General features: G+C 34.0%; 1 protein-coding gene across 2 annotated transcripts; it reads left to right on the top strand.

The window, feature by feature from the left end:
* Positions 1-11,231: 11,231 nt before the first annotated feature.
* Positions 11,232-18,419, top strand: LOC120090252 (PH, RCC1 and FYVE domains-containing protein 1-like). Of its 2 annotated transcripts, none has more exons than XM_090306626.1 (10): positions 11,232-11,408; positions 11,611-11,828; positions 11,943-12,029; positions 12,614-12,703; positions 13,106-13,192; positions 13,297-13,398; positions 14,287-16,362; positions 16,497-16,643; positions 17,001-17,446; positions 17,714-18,419. In XM_090306626.1, exons 2-10 carry the CDS (start codon positions 11,781-11,783, stop codon positions 17,898-17,900), a joined length of 3,270 nt encoding a protein of 1,089 aa, XP_090162752.1. In that variant the 5' UTR covers positions 11,232-11,408; positions 11,611-11,780; the 3' UTR covers positions 17,901-18,419. The 2 variants fall into 2 exon arrangements, with proteins under 2 accessions (XP_090162752.1, XP_038903739.1); XM_039047811.2 differs by having other exon boundaries at positions 11,584-11,828.
* The last annotated feature ends 625 nt before the right edge of the window (positions 18,420-19,044 follow it).

Genomic DNA, 19,044 nt, shown 5'->3' with positions numbered 1-19,044 from the left:
GGTACTATGTTTAGGGTACATTAATCTTAATAGGATTGAGAGATTGGTGAAGAATGGACTTCTAAACAAGTTAAAAGAAAATTCTTTACCTGTGTGCGAGTCATGCCTTGATGGTAAAATGACTAAAAGGCCTTTTACTGGGAAAGGTTATAGGGTCAAAGAACCTCTAGAGTTAGTGCATTCAGATCTTTGTAGTCCGATGAATGTGCGAGCTAGAGAAGGCTATGAATATTTTATCACTTTTACTAATGATTATTCAAGGTGTGGGTACGTTTATTTAATGCAACATAAGTCTGAGTCATTTGAAAAATTCATGACTAAAGTTGAAAATGCATTAAGTAAAATGATTAAAACGCTTCGATCTGATCGAGGTAGAGAGTTTTTTTATTTCGAGTTCCAGAACTATATGATAAAACATGGAATAGTTTCACAACTCCCAACCCCAGGTACACTTTAGCAAAATGGTGTATCAGAGAGGAGATGTTGGACATGGTTCGGTTGATGATGAGTTACGCTTCCTTACCTGACTCGTTTTGGGGTTTTGCAATAGAGACTGTAGCTTATATCTTGAATTGTGTTCCCTCCAAGAGTGTTGTCAGAACACCTTTGGAGTTGTGGAATGGTTGTAAAGCTAGTTTACGTCATTTCTTCATCTGGGGTTGCCCAACACATGTGCTTGAGGCTAATTCTAAGAAACTGGAACCACGTTCGAGGTTATGCCTATTTGTATGCTACCCCAAAGGAACATGATGGGGTTATTTTTATGATCTTAAAAAAACAAAGTGTTTGTATCGATAAATGCTGCTTTTCTTGAGGAGGATCATATAAGGGAACACAGATCTAGAAGAAAAATCATGTTAAATGAGCTTTCCAAACAAACTACTGAATCTTCAACAAGAGTTGTTGAAGAGCTTGCTACCTCAACAAGAATTGTTGATGTAGGTTCATCTAATAGGTCAAATCCACCTCAAATGTTGAGGGAACCTCGACGTAGTGGGAGGGTTGCGAACCCACCTATTCGCTATATGGGTTTAACTGAAATCCTAGCTATGGTAGCCAATGGCGAGGTTGAGGATCTATTGTCTTACAAGAAGGCAATGAAGGATGTTGACAGAGATAAATGGGTCAACCCCATAGATCTTGAAATGGAGTCTATGTATTTCAATTCAGTTTAGGATCTTGTAGATCAACCTGATGGGGTTAAACCTATAGGTTGTAAATAGATCTACAAGAGGAAACGTGGTGCTGATGGGAAGGTGCAAACATTTAAGGCTAGACTGGTGGCAAAGGGTTATACCCAAGTAGAGGGAGTCGACTATGAGGAGACTTTCTCGCCTGTTTCCATGCTGAAGTCTATTCGCATCCTCCTATCCATTGTCTCATATTATGACTATGAGATATGACAAATGGATATTAAGACTGCTTTTCTAAATGAAAATCTTGAGGAGACCATTTATATGGTGCAGGCCGAGGGATTCATGATCCAAGGTCAAGAGCAAAAGGTTTGCAAGCTAAATTGGTCCATTTATGGATTGAAATAGGCATCTCGATCTTGGAACATAAGGTTTGATAATGCGATCAAATCTTATAGCTTTAACCAAAACGTTGATGAGCCTTGTGTCTACAAGAAAATCATCATCAATTCAGTAGTTTTCCTAGTGTTATATGTAGATGATATCCTACTCATTGGAAATGACGTAGGCTTACTGACTTCAATTAAGAATTGGCTAGCAATCCAATTCTAAATGAAAGATTTGGGAGAGGCTCAATTTGTTTTAGGGAGTCAGATCTTTCAAGATCGAAAGAATAAAATGGTATCACTGTCTTAGGCATCGTACATTGACAATATGTTGATCAAGTACTCAATGCAAAACTTCAAGAGGAGCCTTTTGCTTTTCAAGCACGAAGTACATTGTCTAAGGAATAGTATCCTAAGACACCTCAAGAGGTTGAGGAAATGAGATGGATCCCCTATACATATGTCATTGGCAGTTTGATGTATGCAATGTTATGTACTAGACCTAACATCTGTTACGCCATGGGGATAGTCAGTAGATATCAGTCTAATCCAGGATATGGTCACTAGATAACCATCAAGAACATTCTTAAGTATCTTCAGAGAACGAGGGACTACATGCTTGTGTATGGTTCTAAGGATTTGATCCTTATAGGATACACGGACTCTGATTTTTAGACTGATAGGGATTCTTGAAAATCCACGTCAGGATCAGTGTTCGCTCTTAAGGGCGGAGTTGTAGTTTGGCGAAGCACCAAGAAAGGGTGTATCGCAAACTCTTACCATGGAGGCCGAGTATGTAGCACGGCAAGGAAGTGCTAAGGAGGTCGTTTGGTTAAGGAAATTTCTTATTGATTTGGAAGTTTTTCAAGACATAAGCTGCTAAGGAGGTCGTTTGGTTAAGGAAATTTCTTATTGATTTGGAAGTTTTTCAAGACATATCTACCCATCACCCTTTATTGTGATAATAGTGGTACTGTGGCGAATTCCCAGCCTCGAAGTCATAAGCGTGACAAGCACATTGAGCGAAAATACCATCTCATCTGAGAGATTGTGCATTGAGGGGACGTGATTGTCACGAAGATAGCTTCGGAGCACAACGTTACTGATCCGTTTATGAAGGCCCTCACGGCTACAATGTTTGAGGGTCACCTATAGAGCATGGGTCTATAGGACAGAATACGGTTGGACTAGGGCAAGTGGGAGATCTTGTATTGGGTGTCTGTGCCCTAGTTTATTGTTTTTTGTACTTGTAATTTGATTATCTTGTACACTCCACTAATTTTAGGAGAAGTGGGAGATTGTTTGGGTTGATGCCCTAAATCTCATAGGGTCTTGTAGTTTGTAAACATTTATATGTGTTGGATTGTATCATCACGCAGTGGAAGTGAAAAGGATCATTAAGTACTCTAATTCATTAATTTTGGTAGAAACGAAAGTATGCTATAGCAGAAATTAATGGATTTTAAGTCATACCTTTGTAGTCCTCTTGAAATCTCGATTTTCAGCTGCAAATCTCTCCAATCTTGTTGTAGACCACCACAAGATCTTCCTCACTATTCTCTTGGTGCTCTAGATTGAGTTGTGAGACTCAAAATAAGCTGGAATCAAAGGAACTTGGAGAATAACTCAACAACAACCCACTTGAAGAACTCCTTCAACCGATTTTTTCAGCACAAAATTTATTGGTTGCATTGCCTCAAATTCACTCTAATCTCTTCAATATATTGCAGACCATCATGCAAATGAGAATGGTTGCATGAGATATAGCTCATGCAAGGAGAGCTACTTGAAGATGATGATGAAAAAATCATTTTTCCATTTGTGTATTTTTCTAATTCCAAAATCTAAATTTGATTTTTAAATCATATTTGATTCAAAAATCAAAATTTATTAATTTTACAAATTAATTTCATAAATTAATTTTCTAATAAAATTAATAAATAATTATTTAAATAATTTAAATAATTCTAATTAATTTAATATCCAATATTAAATTAATTTTACACAAATCTATCTTCATATATTTAAATCATATTTAAATATTAATTCTCCAATTTCGTTTAATTTTAATTTGAACGTTTAAAATTAACTTATCATACTACTCTAGAGTTAATCCATTTCTGAGCTAATAGGGGGACCTCGTGGACCTACAGATCATAGGCTCCAACGATTCGAGATTAATCGACTAAACTCATTAGACCGAACTAACCCCCATTCGTTAACTAATGGGTCACTCCACTAAAGCCCATAGTTAAACTCCCTTCACTGTAGATATATTATGTCCACTCGATATAACCATGATTAGTAAGTTAACCCTTCACAGGTTGTTCGTAATAACGGCTGGGTCGAATCTCTATTTTACCCCCGAAATTACCTCTTGTTCCTTAAGTCCCACTGATCATCTAATGAACAATTTTTTTGTGATCCAATTAACAAATCGAGTCCTTCTCGGGCCAGTAAGAGGGTGGGGCCCCTTGTTCAAGACCTAGAATCAACACTTAAGGGAACAACCTTTCTACTATCCCTAACAATGGGTAGGAGTGAATTCCGTCTTGCACCCTATGTCCCTAACTATCTATCCAGTCTTACCCCTGAAATGGGAGGTTATTGAGCTGGCGCTGTTGAGCCAACTCTCACCTGTGCAAATCTAAGGATAATCCCGAATAAACAGGAGTTCATAGTTAGCTCAGGATTAAGGTCAAGTTACCTATCGCTTTGAAATAGTCAGTCTTAAACAGTAAACAACGTTATAAAGTAAGAATGACTAATTTCATGGACCGATCTTGTACAAACCCTTTTGCACAAGGACACCCCCATTCCTCATGTCCCAACATGAACGAATTATAATCACTTTTTTAATAGCACTTTACAACTATTTGTAACAACTACAGAGCAGACCGTATCCAATAATATTACCAGAATAAGGCATCCAATCTTATTCATATACTATAGATCATTTCGACTATTTACTTGAACCTGATCCACTTTTATGTCTCCACATAAAGTTCAAGTACTCATCTAATAGTCAAGGGTTTTTTAGGTTTATTGGATTTCTAACAAGCAAAATACCTATTCAATAACACCTTATTGAATTTTTCAGAATAAGTTCTATTGTTTACATACCACGAGTTTTAGGACATAAAACCCAACAGTATGAACAAATATTCTGTAATTTATAATATATGATATTTTATTCACTTTTGTCTATGAAATATATGATATTTTTGTTGCATTAACCACAAACAAATAAACTAAGATCCATGATTATCCTTGTAACTTAAACATGTATGTAGAGACATACAAGTGGATCAAGTTTTAAGTGATGACCTAAATGGTTTGTAGTATATGGATAAGGTTGGATACCTTATTCTGGTGATACTACGAGTATGGTCCGCTTTGTAGGTATTACAAATGTTGTAAAATACTACAAATGATATGATCCTGACCATTCATGTATTAGAAATGCGAGTGGGGATATTCTATACAAAGGAGTTTGTATAAGACCGGACCATGAAATGCTTAGTCTCGTTATATAATGTCGTTCATAATTGAGACTTTCATTTCACTAGGATAACCATAGGTAACATGACCTTAATCCTGAGTGAGTTGTGAACTCCTGCCTATGAGGTCAGTCCTTTGATTTGCATGAGTGAGAGTGACCAGATCGCCGACTCAATAAGCCTACCATTTTGGGGATTCGTCTGATGAAGGAGTTGGAACTTAGCTACACAATATGGAATTCACTCCTTCCTTAAAGCAAGGGTAAGTAGATAAATTACTCTCTTAAGGGCTAATTTTGGGTCTTGAACAATGTGGTGCCACACCCTTTCTTGGCCCGAGAGGGATTTAGTCATAGTGAGATTATGATTTATTATTCATTAGATGGATCAATGGTACTTAAAGAGTTAGATGTAACTATAGGAGCAAAATGGTAATTTGGCCTAGTTGTACTTACGAGCGATTTATGAAGGGTCATCGTACTGTTGATTGGTTATATCCAATCGACACAGAAATATATATGTAGTGCGAAGAGTGCAGTTGTCGGTCTTTAGTAGAGTACCCGACAGTTAACGAATGATGGATAATGTGATTAAAAAGTTTAATCAGTTATTCACGTACCATCGGAGCTTCAAGCTACAAGTCCATAAGGTTCCTTTGGTAGCTCAATGCATTTAAGTTGAGAATCAGTTTTTGGGATTAATTTGAAATCTTGAAATTAATAAGAGGAAATTTGATTATATGTGATATAAGTAAATTAATTCAATTATATATGATATAATTGATATAATGTATTTGATACATTATTGTTTGATTGGAGGAACTAATATTTGAATATGATTCAAATATATTTTCTATTAATAAGATTCTTAGTTATTAAATTTAATATAAATATAATTTATATTAAATGCCATAAAATAAAGAAAAAGGTTTATATATTGTATATGATGAAATATTAAAACTATAGGTTATAAATATAATACGATAAGTTAGTTATCATATTGATTTATATTTATTAATTACTTGATAATTAAATTATTTTTCTCAATAACCACCCTTCGTGGGTAGTTATTTAGTTTATGGAAAATTTGGGATAAAATGAAATTTAATTTCAAACCTCAAACTACAGACGTGATTAGCAATCGAGTAAGAAACTTACTATACGATCACTTGAGAGACTAAACGATCAAGCAGATAGTCTATGCAATAGACTTTTTCGTTTATATGACAGTGTTGTTCGCATCTCGATTGTATTCCTCCTCTACACCAAACCTTCCCTCTAACCAAAATAAACCAGAGTCCACCACTCTTGGATTCTCACACCGAGAATACTAAGGTATGCTAGTGATAGTGTCCGGTGCTGCTTGTTATTGTTCAAGGGTGATCGTGTTGTTCGACGCATTCGTGAACGATCGAGAGATTATCTTGAAGAACGGTTCTTCAAAGGTATAATCTCTCATACTAAGAATAGTTCAATTAATTATTCACGAACCGTTGGAGCTTCAAGCTACAGGTCCATGAGGTCCCCTTGGTAGTTCAATAGAATTTAGTTGAGAATCAGTTTTTGGATTAATTTGAATGTTCAAATTAATAGAGGGATTTAATTATATATATAATTAAATCGTTTCAAGTATATATGATATAATTGTCATAATGTATTTGATACGTTGTAGCTTAATGGGAGGAAATAAATATTTGAATGAGATTCGAATATAGTTTCTATGAATGTGATTCATAGTTGTTAAATTTAATTTAAATATGATTTATATTAAATGCCATATAATAGAGAAAAGAAACTATAATTTATATTGTATGTGATACAATATTAAAACTATAGGTTATATGTTATATTTGATATAACATATAATTTAATATAAATATAATATAATAAGTTAGTTATCATATTTATTTATATTATATTATTATTATTTGAATAATAAGGAATAGAGTTACAATCCCCTCCCCATCTTTTCTCTCCACCCATTTTAGTGGGCTGGTTATTCTTTATGGAAAGAAGAATAAAAGAAAAATAGTTTTTTTTGTTCTTCTTTTACGTTGGTGTTAAACGATTGAGAAAAAGTTTACAGAAGGGTTATGTATCTTTGAGTGTTCTTGGTAAAAGCTCTCAATCTTCTTCTTCCTCCATCTTAAGCCTTTTCTCTCATAACCAAAATAGTTAAAGTCCACCACTTCTAGATTCTCACCCTGAGAATATCAAGGTAACATTATGGTCATGTCTGAGTTTTGGTTCGAGAAAATCTTGAAGAAGGTCTTTAAGTTGCTTGTGACTGTTCGAGGGAGAAATACGAAGAAAGGTTCTTCAAAGGCGAGGTTTCTTGAAACTTATTTTTGTTTAAAAGCATGTTGTAATTTAATTGTAAATACATATCTAGTTGTATGTTTATTGTAAACTTTATATTCGATAATTTTTGGAATTTGGTTGATCCGCTTCCGATCAAGGTTCTCCTCATACGAGATCCTTTAGTGATGAGGAATAATTCTTCTGTAGTGGGGAGTTATTTTATTATAATATTAATATTATATTCATAATATAATATTAATTTTATAATATGATTGATTAATTAACCATTAACCAAAGAACCATATAATATGCACTTTAATCATATTCAAATGCAACTCTTCCCATATAATCTATAGTTTTAATATGAATCTTATTCATATTAATTTTAACCTATAGTATTTATATGAATCACATTCATATGATTAATATTTGAATCTTATTCAAATATATCACTCACATATATTATATACTGTTAATTATAAATCATATTTATAATGAACTATATATTATAATATATCAATATGGATTACATCAATTTGAATCTCATTCAAATATTTATCTCTCTTATTGATTATAAATCATATTCATAATTAACTATAATGTATCAATGTATATTATATTAATTTCCTTATACATATAAATCACATTCATAATTAACTATGTATTATAATATATCAATATACATTATGCATTATACTTATCATATTAATATAAATTTTTCTTAAATAATTTGAACATTTCAAATTATACCAAAAACAATTATTCCTTGTTTTATCATTAGTGAGCTAGCAAGGGAACCTTATGGACCTATAAATTAGAAGCTCCAATGATACGAGATTAATTAATTAAACTCTTTAATTAATTAATCAACATTCATTATCTATCGGTCTCTCCACTAAAGACCAATAGCTACACTCTTTACATTGTAGATATATTTTCGTGTCCAAGGATATAACCAATCAACAATAAGTTGACATTTACGAATCACTCATTACTATAACTAGGTCAAATTATCGGTTTACCCCTGTAGTTACATCTAATTCCTTAACTACCATTAACCCCTCTAATGAATAATTATTTATAGTTCAACTATAATCTAGACCTCTCTCTGCCTAGTGAGAATGTGAGATGCCCCATTGTTCAATACTCGAAATCAACTCTTAAGGGAGCAATTCATTTACTTATCTTTAAGACAGAAATTAGTGAATTCTATCTTGTGTAGGAGTGTTCCCAGCTCCCCACCCAAACAAATCCCCAAAATGGTAGGCATATTGAATCGGTGAATCTAGCCATTCTTACTCATATAAATCAAAGGATTGTGCTCATAGGCGGAAGTTCGCAACTCACTCAGGATTAAGGTCTAGTTACCTATGGTCATCCTAGTGAAATGCAAGTATTTTCAAGTAACGACGCTATAGAAAAAGACTAATCATTTCCCATTCTGGTCTCATACGAACTTTTTATATAGGATATCCCTACTCACATATTTTCACATTAACGATTAGGATAGAAGCGTGGGTAACACTTTAACCATTATAAAAATTACAAAGTGAGACGCATCTGTAGTGTCATCAGGATAAGACACCCAACCTTATCCATATATCACATACCATATAGGTTATTACTTAAACATGAACTTGTATGTCAACCACATACATGTTTAAGTTATATTAAATAACTTTGGATCTTGTTTATTAGATTGAGTTATACAATATTAAATGACAAATAAAATAACTCCTTTATTCAATAAATGAATTTCATTTATACATTACAAACTAGGAGATTTAGGGTGCAATTCCTAATATAGGATACCCCTAATCAACACTCACATATCTCCACAACGATCAGAATCAGATCATATGTAACACTTCACAAATATTATAACAATTATAAAGTGGGTCGTGTCCATAGTGTCACCAGGATAAGGTACCCAACATTATCCATATTCTACAAACCATTTAGGTTATTGCTTAAACAAGATCCACTTATATGTCAATCACATAAATGTTTAATTTACATTAAATAACCTTGGATCTTAGTATATTGGATTAGGTTAATGCAAACTAAATTTCAAATAAAGTAACTACAAACCCACAAGATTTAGGGCATCAACCCCAACAGTTATCTGTTTACATGTGGAGGAATTGCTATATTATGACGATCAGTGAAACAACTACTTCATCAAATTATGTTGAAATTCTTGCAATTCATAAGGCAAGTCGAGAATGTGTATGACGAAGATCAAAAGCTCAACATATTCGTGGAGCATATGGTTTGTCTTCTAGTAAAAATATTTCAACGATATTATAGAAAGACAACACAACATGCATCGCTTAAATCAAAGGAGGATATATTAAAAGGAATAGAACAAAACACATTTCACCAAAGTTTTTCTACACTCATGATCTTGAAGAAAATGCCGACATTATAGTACAACAAATTTTTCGAAAAATAATCTGGCAAACTTATTTACAAAATCATTATCAATCGTAACATTTAAAATATTGGTGCATAACATTGAAATGCAACAACTCAGAGATAAGTGATGTTTCATGAGGGTGAGCAAATATATTGTATTATTTTAGGAGTATTAGATTATAAGAAATATGTACTTTTTTCCTTCACTAAGATTTTTTCATTGGTTTTTTCTTAGTAAGGTTTTAACGAGACATATTTCATATATAATGGGTATCTAAGGGAAATATTATAAATACTATAATATGGATATGGATGTTAAATAGATGCCTAGGCTTAGTGTCATAAACGACCATTTGTCACTTTCCCATCACCCTATGTGTCATTTTACATGTTGTCTATGTGTCTTCTAATTAGACATCCTTAATGTCCATGTAATTCCACTTTCTACTTGCTAAATTGTTTATAAATAGTGACCTTTGGTGGATTTTAAGATGACACACATTGGTGAAAAATTAATGTGCATTTTGTGATAAATCAAAGAGAGTTTCTATATTTTCCTATTTTCCATATATTTCCTATTTTGCAATTATATTATTATCATATTTACTTATTTTATTATATTTTATTTATTTATTATAATTATCATGATTTCTTTGTTATCGTGTTTTCGTAATGCCTCATTTTGCTCTTCGATTTCACAACATAATATATTTTTTCAAAATTTTTTTTTTTTTTAACGAAGATTGTCGCTTTTTAACATACTAATTCGTAACACGTGTGATTACATAAAATTTATACTTTATCTTAGCATATGAGAAAAGTTGGTTTTAAAAATTTTTAATTAATATATCAAATTGGTTTTCACATTGTTTAACTCGAATAGTTGTAACTATTAGAAGAGAAAAGATAAAATATGAATTTAACAAGTTTTAAAAGGCAAAAGTTGTGATTGTTTGTTCATACATACCTCTACTGTTAGATATTGGCATTTCATATCTAGGATCTAAATCATAACCATACATGAGATATACAACTTCAACATGAGCAGTTGTAATGTGATAAATGACAAGTATTCAAACATATCTCGTTAGATTGTGATTTTTCATATATAGACTCTATCACACCCAGACAAGAAAAGATATATCACTTAGACTCAAATAGTTGTAACAGAAAAATAACGTGACTATCTGTTTAAACGTGTCTCCACCTTTAGATTATGTTTCATATTTATGGTCTAGATTGCCCCCACATAAAAGAATACATCAACGTATGTATAATCACCTCAATCCGAATAGTTGTAATGGAGGAGAAAATAAGAATTATGAAAAGTTGTAAGGGCAAAAATACGTATACATATATATGTATGACATGAATTACATGGAACCAATATAATGTTTTCTTTGTTGGGTACTACAAAAATTTTGAAGTTGATGAATTAACGGCCAGAAAATACAATAGTTATAATCCAACGATTGTTAGTTATGTTGTTGTTTAATGGCTTCCATGACAACGCCACGACTTGAGAAACCACTTTTTCTTTTCTTTCCAAAGCGAAAAAATAGTGAAACGATTAATCCACATGCATTCTATTGCATTGCAAATTCTTCTTCCTTTGTTCTCCGATTTCTTTTCTCAATTCCATTTTCTGGTTTCCATTTCGCATGATTACAGGTAATAATAATATTACGTTTTTCCCCCGATTTTTCTCGTTTCCTTTTCCGGATTTCTTCTTTTGCATTTGCCGCCATTGATGGATTTGATCCGCCAGTTTTTGTTAAATTCTTATTTGATTGCATTTCTTGAGGTTTTCTGATGATCTATGAATGTTGATTTTCATTTGAATTAGTGATCGTGTTGTGGTTGTGGAAAATAGAGCTTTAAATCGCATTTTGATGAGAGGTCACAAGCGAAGGAAGCAGCACATGCATCTATGAAGAAGACTGGGGTACGCAGGTCGCCACCGCACTCCCTGATGCAATTGTCGCTTGTCGACATTGTTGTGCTTCTTCTTCATGCGGTTTCCCCACGATTTTCTCAGATGGAATGGCAGATCCTGCTAGTTATGGGAATCACGAGCGTGACTTTGAGCAAGTCAGTTTTTCTCTCATCAATTTCTCCCTTTCTTTATCTCTAGCCATGCTCTGTTTTTGTTCTTTCGTTTCTCCTAACAGCCATTTCCTTTGTTTGTTTTGTCATCTTCTCAAGGCACTTATCGCTTTGAAAAAAGGAACTCAGCTGATTAAGTATAGCCGAAAAGGAAAGCCCAAGCTCTGCCCATTCAGAATCTCTACCGTGAGTCATAATTTCCTTTGTTCAGACACAACATATTTATTGCTTAATTCCTTAGTAACGAGTTTGTTATTTTCTGGTGTTAATTACATGTATAATGCAATGTCTTGATATAATTTGTAATTCACTCGGTTCTATTATAAATGATGAACAACTAGATTTAATATAATTTTCAAAATCATGAACATATTTGTGGTTAGGCATTACACAAACTAGCTTCTCACTTTTTGGATTTCTTTTACTGGAACAATTTTTAGTTTTCAGAAATTACACCATAAGGTTGGTGTGTTCAGTACAAATTGTGAATAACTTTCCATGTACATTCCACAAATTTGTCTTCATTTCTCCAAAGATTTTCATTTGGTAACTTCATCAATAGTTGAAGATATGTATTTCAGATTTTGGGTCATAGCAGGCTCGACGTATCTGTGGCTACATATGACAGAGTTGATGGAGCATCGACAAAAATAACTAAACTAATACATTGCTGATCATTTTGTCGGTTTGATGGTCTTTTCCACAGGGATTATGATGTCATAGATTATGTACGACTTCAAAATTTTAATTTTACTACAACTAATTTTCAGGACGAAACCACGCTGATCTGGTATTCGCATGGAGAAGAAAGAACCTTGAAACTATCTAGTATCTCACGAATTATCCCAGGACAAAGAACTGTGAGTTAAAACTGCACCAAAAAAGCTAAGTAATAGAATATGTATTATAATGTAGGATCTTCTTGAGGCAAGGCTATATTCTTCTCTTGGAATATATATTGTATTTAAGTTATGTTTTATTTGGAATTTCATTTTTGTTAGAACCTTTTTCAGTTCTAGGCTTACAGAATTTTAGAATTGCGTTTAGTTTTATTATTATTAAATAAGGTTTTTTACTATATTTAGTTTTTTATTGTTTTCTCGTACCATTATTTAAGTTGTAACCTTAAATGGCTTCATCAACTTCTCCTCTTGTTCTATTATCTTTTGTCCATATTACTACAATTTACGTTTTAAACTTGAAAGTAATAATGATATTTCTTCTACATTTTTCCTCCTCTTTTCTTTTTTTTTCCTTTACAGGCCGTATTCAGAAGGTATTTGAGGCCTGAAAAAGATTACTTATCATTTTCATTGTTGTATAGAAACGGGGAACGGTCACTCGATTTGGTTAGTGAAACTCAAGGAAATATTCAAATTCCATCTTCCTATCTGTAGTATCACTGTTTGGAGAGTAATTTCAATGATTTTTATCTTCTGTATTCCGTTTATAGATCTGCAAGGACAAAGGTGAAGCTGAAGTTTGGTTTGTTGGCCTTAAGAATTTGATTTCTTCAAGACCACAACATGGACGTTCTAGGAGTGATTTTTCAGATGTGAGTTTTTTCATTGCATTCCCTCCTATAATGAGCATGGTCTTGTTGTTTTGTTTTTGTTTGTTTGTTTGGTTTTTTTTTTTTTTTTTTTCTTTTCTGCTTTTTACCTTGGCAGCTAGATTTATTGTTTTTTTTTTCATTATTCTTGCGTCAATGTTGAATTCACGTGAAAGACAGCATTAAGGAGCTGTGAAATTATTTAGGTTCATATAATAGCACAATGATTTCGCAGAGATAATCTTCATGCAGAAAGTTATGTGATACTTGCGGTATAGATGTATCTCAATGCACCATACCATGGATGATCCTCTAATGCGCTCAAGGATGAGTTCAATATTTTCCCATACTTTATCTGTATGTTTGGAGAGTTGAAAAGGGGTCTCTTTCCCATTCCATTTCTAGCCCATAAATTATGAATAAAAACTCATGAGCCATAGAATAGAAGTGTCTATTGAAACAAATCTACAATGTATTCTATTCCTTAGTATTATAATTGAAAATAGTGTCATAATTTTAGATTTAATTCGTAATTTGTAACTCATCGTTCTCAAAATCAAACTACTTTAAAACTATATACAGCCCTTACATTTCTGATCGTATATGAGTTGATCTTTAATTAATTAATTATTTATTTATTTATTTATTTATTATGATTATTATTATTATTATTATTCCAGTTATGGAGTAAGTATATGCTTAACCCAAGTTGTTGAATTTGATTTAGAATCCACCAAATTGGCCATGTATTTTTTTGCAATCTTGATTCCTTATTATATAACCATAGATCACCTAGGTTGGGCAGTTACACTTTTTAGCTATCATGTACCTAATTTTCTAAGCGACCCTATCAAAAAAAATTATAATTTACTATTGATAATTATTTTCAAGGTACAAGATGCTAGCGACTTCTTTCAAAGTAGTCGACCTTTTGGTGCAACTTTAGAATTTAGTAACAGCATAGCTCGTGGAAGGGATTCTATTGATTTAAATTCTCGCGAATCTTCTTTGCATCTGGCAAGTTCAGATGTTGGTTCGGAACGTGCAAATATGCAACTAAGAACAAGTGGTGGAGATGGTTTTCGCAGCAGTGTATCAAGCACTCCTAGTTGTTCAAGTGGAGGATCTGGACCAGATGATATAGAATCATTAGGTGATGTTTACGTATGGGGAGAGATTTGGTCTGATTTAGTTTTACCAGATGGAACTTCAAGTCCAATACCAGTTAAAAATGATGTGCTCACTCCAAAGCCATTGGAGACGAATGTTGTTCTTGACGTTCATCAGATTGCTTGTGGTGTCCGACATGTTGCTCTTGTAACGAGGCAAGGTGAGGTTTTCACTTGGGGTGAAGAATGTGGGGGACGGCTCGGTCATGGGATTGATAGAGACTTTAGTCGACCCCATCTTGTTGAGTTTCTAGCAGTTAGTAATGTAGACTTTGTAGCTTGTGGTGAGTATCATACATGTGCGGTAACCTCTTCGAATGATTTATTCACTTGGGGTGATGGTATCTTTAATTCTGGAATTCTTGGTCATGGTACTGATGTTAGTCACTGGATACCCAAGAGAGTTGTCGGTCCATTGGAAGGGCTTCAAGTTTTATCTGTTGCATGTGGCACGTGGCATTCAGCATTGGCAACTTCCAATGGAAAACTATACACATTTGGTGATGGAACATATGGTGTATTAGGCCATGGCGATAGGGAGAGCGTGGTATATCCAAGAGAGGTGCAACTATTGAGTGGACTTAGGACCATAAAAGTTGCTTGTGGAGTTTGGCATACTGCTGCTATTGTTGAGGTTATGAGTCAGACTGGTTCAAATATGTCATCTAGGAAGTTGTTCACATGGGGTGATGGTGATAAATATCGTTTGGGTCATGGAAACAAGGAAACTTATCTTCTTCCTACTTGTGTTTCTTCGCTCATAGACTACAATTTCCACCAGTTGGCTTGTGGACACAACATGACTGTGGCTCTTACCACATCAGGTCACGTGTTTACCATGGGTGGTACTGCATATGGTCAGCTAGGCAATCCAAGTTCAGATGGAGTTATTCCTTGCTTAGTGCAGGATAGATTAGTTGGTGAATTTGTTGAAGAAATTTCTTGTGGTGCATATCACACAGTTGTTCTAACATCAAGAAATGAAGTATTCTCTTGGGGCAGGGGTTCCAATGGAAGATTAGGACATGGAGATGTAGAGGACAGGAAGGCCCCTACACTCATAGAAGCTTTGAAGGACAGGCATGTTAAAAGTATATCTTGTGGGTCAAATTTTACTGCAAGTATATGTATTCATAAGTGGGTTAGTGGAGCAGATCAGTCAGTTTGCACGGGTTGCCGTCAGGCATTTGGTTTCACAAGGAAGAGGCACAATTGTTATAACTGTGGGCTGGTGCATTGTCATTCATGCAGCTCCAAGAAAGCTTTGAAAGCAGCACTGGCACCTACCCCAGGCAAACCACATCGTGTATGTGATTCTTGTTATGCAAAACTTAAAGCTGCTGAGGCTGGCAACAATTATGCTGTGAATAGAAAATTGACGGCCAATCGTCGTTCAACAGATTACAAGGAAAGATTTGATAGAGGGGACGTGAGACCCTCTCGCATTCTATTGTCCCCCACCACAGAACCTGTTAAATATCATGAGATTAAATCAGTAAGACCAGGGAGTAGACCAACTTCTCCTTCTATGGTCAGAGCTTCTCAGGTGCCATCTCTTCAACAACTGAAAGACATTGCATTTCCAAGTTCGTTGAGTGCTATTCAAAATGCTTTGAGGCCTGCAATTGCGACTCCGCCATCACCACCACCAATGGCCAATTCAAGACCTGCATCACCATATTCAAGGAGGCCAAGCCCTCCACGTTCAACTACTCCGGTATTTTCAAAGAGTGTTATTGACTCTCTTAAGAAATCAAATGAGACGTTGATTCAAGACAAATCAAAACTTCAAAGAGAGGTATTAACTTGTTTCCTTGTAAATCCATATTTTTGCTTGGTCACTGCAATATTCTTATGTTTTTTTTTAAAGAAACCTACACCCGAAGAAACTTGATTTCATTCATATAAATTACATCCTCCCTTGTTTATCAGGTTAAGAGTTTGAAGCAGAAATGTGATATTCAAGGTGCAGAAATTCAAACTTTGCAAAAGAATGCAACTGAAGCAGCTTCATTAGTTGAAAAAGAATCCTCCAAGTGCAAAATAGCAAAGAAATTAGTTACAACAATAACAGAGCAGGTAATCCAAGTATATTTGCATTTGAGTTGCTTCATTTTGTTCAATAGCTTGTTTAAATAAGTGGAACGAGTGGTTTTGATCTCATTGGTAGCCTCACCAAGTTTATTTGAAGGTTTGTGAAAAGTTGTCATTGTATTAGATAAATTAACAATCTTCTTAGCTCTTAATATATCAAATTATTAATTTTGTATCCTTCAGTTGGAAAAAGTCAAAATATGTTGTTTGCCCCGCAAGAGAATGAATCAGTTATCTTAAGTTTTTTCATGGCACAACCACATGAGATGTATTGCTAACCAATGATTCAAATATTAGTGATGCATGATGATTAATGTAAATTTCTTCCACTTTGTTTTTCAGTTGAAGGAAATGAAAGACAAACTGCCACCTGAGATATCGGATGGTGAAAATTTTAAATCCATGTATGCCCAAGCTGAAGCTTTCTTAAATATGGTTGAGACATCAAAAACTTCATCTTTGCCTACGGGTTATGAAAAAGCTAACAATCTAACTGCACTCAATAATGGATCTACTCCCTCATTTGATGATTCTTCAAAGAGGATAGAAGACAATTTAGATGCTTCAGGAAGGAAGGACTTAATGCAGGAGAATGTAAATAGTCTCCTCGAAAGTAAGAAAACTTCTGCAATTTCTCAGAGTTCCGAAAATGGCTCAAGATCTCCACTATCTTCAACAACACCAACTGAAGGCGAAAAGCAAGTTATTGAGCAGTTTGAACCTGGTGTTTATGCAACTTTGGTTGTGCTTTCAAATGGTACCAAGATTTTCAAACGCGTTAGATTCAGGTATGTAACTCTAAAAACAATTGCATTTGAAATATATCCCTCTCAGGTGCCTCTAGAACACGCTACAATATCTCATCTGTGAGCAACACATCGTTTAAATCTATATAGGTTTGGATATGTGAAAACCATTCTGCAATACATGTCATCTAATTATGTCTTGGTCATCATATTGGAAAAATGTGGGACATGAACTTGCACATTACTTTAATGCCATTTATTATCCTTGCTTGTTTCTGCTTCTTGGTTGAAAATGAGAATCCATTGCAGCAAGAGAAGGTTTGATGAGCAGCAAGCAGAAGATTGGTGGAGTAAAAACAAAGACAGACTTCTTAAAAGATACAACCCATCATCAAGCACAAGCAGCTCTACGCCAACGGGTTCGCCTAAAACTCCAGCTGTATCGACTACAGAGGAAAGCAATGAAGTTCCATTGGCTCCAAAATTGGATGTATAGTAATCCAAAGGATTGCTTTAGAATAGCAGCATCAGGTTTGTAATAGATCTTGATGAATCCGTAGATTTTATTAGCGACAGAAGCAAAGAAATTGAGAAGATTCAAGTCCAGAATAAGGCAAGGTAAACGTCACTTCCAAGTGCATTTTGAGCGCACAAAAGAAAACCACAGAGTGAACCGTTTCTCCATTCATTTACTCTTTATTCATTCATTTGATTTTCAGCATCTCCTTTTTGGATGCAACAACCACTTTCTTACAGTTTCTGATGATGTTATTAGAATAGAAAAAAAAAAAAAAAAAAAAAAAAAAAGGCTCTAATTTTAGTTTGTACTGATTCCTTGTGAAGCTCCATTTCGTATATCCTTAAAAAATTTTCAATGGGGTCATTATGGCCTTTCCCTTTTAATTTGATGAACTGCCATTTTTAAGCCCATTATTATAGCTTTAACTTCACTGTTCTGGAATGGATTGGAACTTCTTGGATTGCAATCCACAAACTGTAATTCAGAATGAAGTTTGAATTAAAGTTGATATATTTTATCCACACCAATATTATACTTGAAATTTAATTTAGAACAGATGTAATTGATATATTAATATTCCACTTCAAATGGATTTAGAATGAGTGGATATACTATTGATACACCAATAATAGATCTGAAATGGATTTTTACGATTTTTACGAATGTGATAAACATAAGAAAAATGCTATATTAATACAAACACAATCTAACCTATTGCTTAACAAATAACTAGAGCATACACATGAGCAATCTACACTATTAATGAGTGTAGCTAAGAAACTCATATGCATTTAGTTCAAAATCTCACAAAACCCATAAGTTAAAGCCCAGAAAACCTCTAAACTGGTATTTTGGGTCTAGTCGAGCATCAAATTTTGATCTCCAACACCAAAATCATCAATTACAAGCCAAAATCAAGTAAAACTCAACAACTTTGGCCAAAACCGAAATTAAAAGTCCCTAAAACCTCCCTACCACCCCCACACCCCCCAATTGTCCCGACACAATAGGATATTTGACCAACAAAATTAGGAAGCAAAACCTGCAACCAATTAGCTAGAATCTTCGTAATGCAATTATACAGAATATTACAACACAAAGTAGGCCGAAACTCCCCAAG

The sequence above is a fragment of the Benincasa hispida genome, chromosome 11 (genome assembly GCF_027475165.1).
Source record: "Benincasa hispida cultivar pf3 chromosome 11, pf3_genome.v1.1, whole genome shotgun sequence".
Classification (NCBI taxonomy): domain Eukaryota; kingdom Viridiplantae; phylum Streptophyta; class Magnoliopsida; order Cucurbitales; family Cucurbitaceae; genus Benincasa; species Benincasa hispida.
The sequence above is the reverse complement of the archived record's forward strand: the minus strand, read 5'-3'. Positions and strand labels throughout refer to the sequence as shown.

Coding starts and splice junctions, on each gene's coding strand:
- LOC120090252 (XM_090306626.1), top strand. CDS start 11,781: ATGGCAGATCCTGCTAGTTATGGGAATCACGAGCGTGACTTTGAGCAA. Junction 12,704..13,105: donor TTATCCCAGGACAAAGAACT/GTGAGTTAAAAC, acceptor TTTCCTTTACAG/GCCGTATTCAGAAGGTATTT. Junction 17,447..17,713: donor TTCAAACGCGTTAGATTCAG/GTATGTAACTCT, acceptor AATCCATTGCAG/CAAGAGAAGGTTTGATGAGC.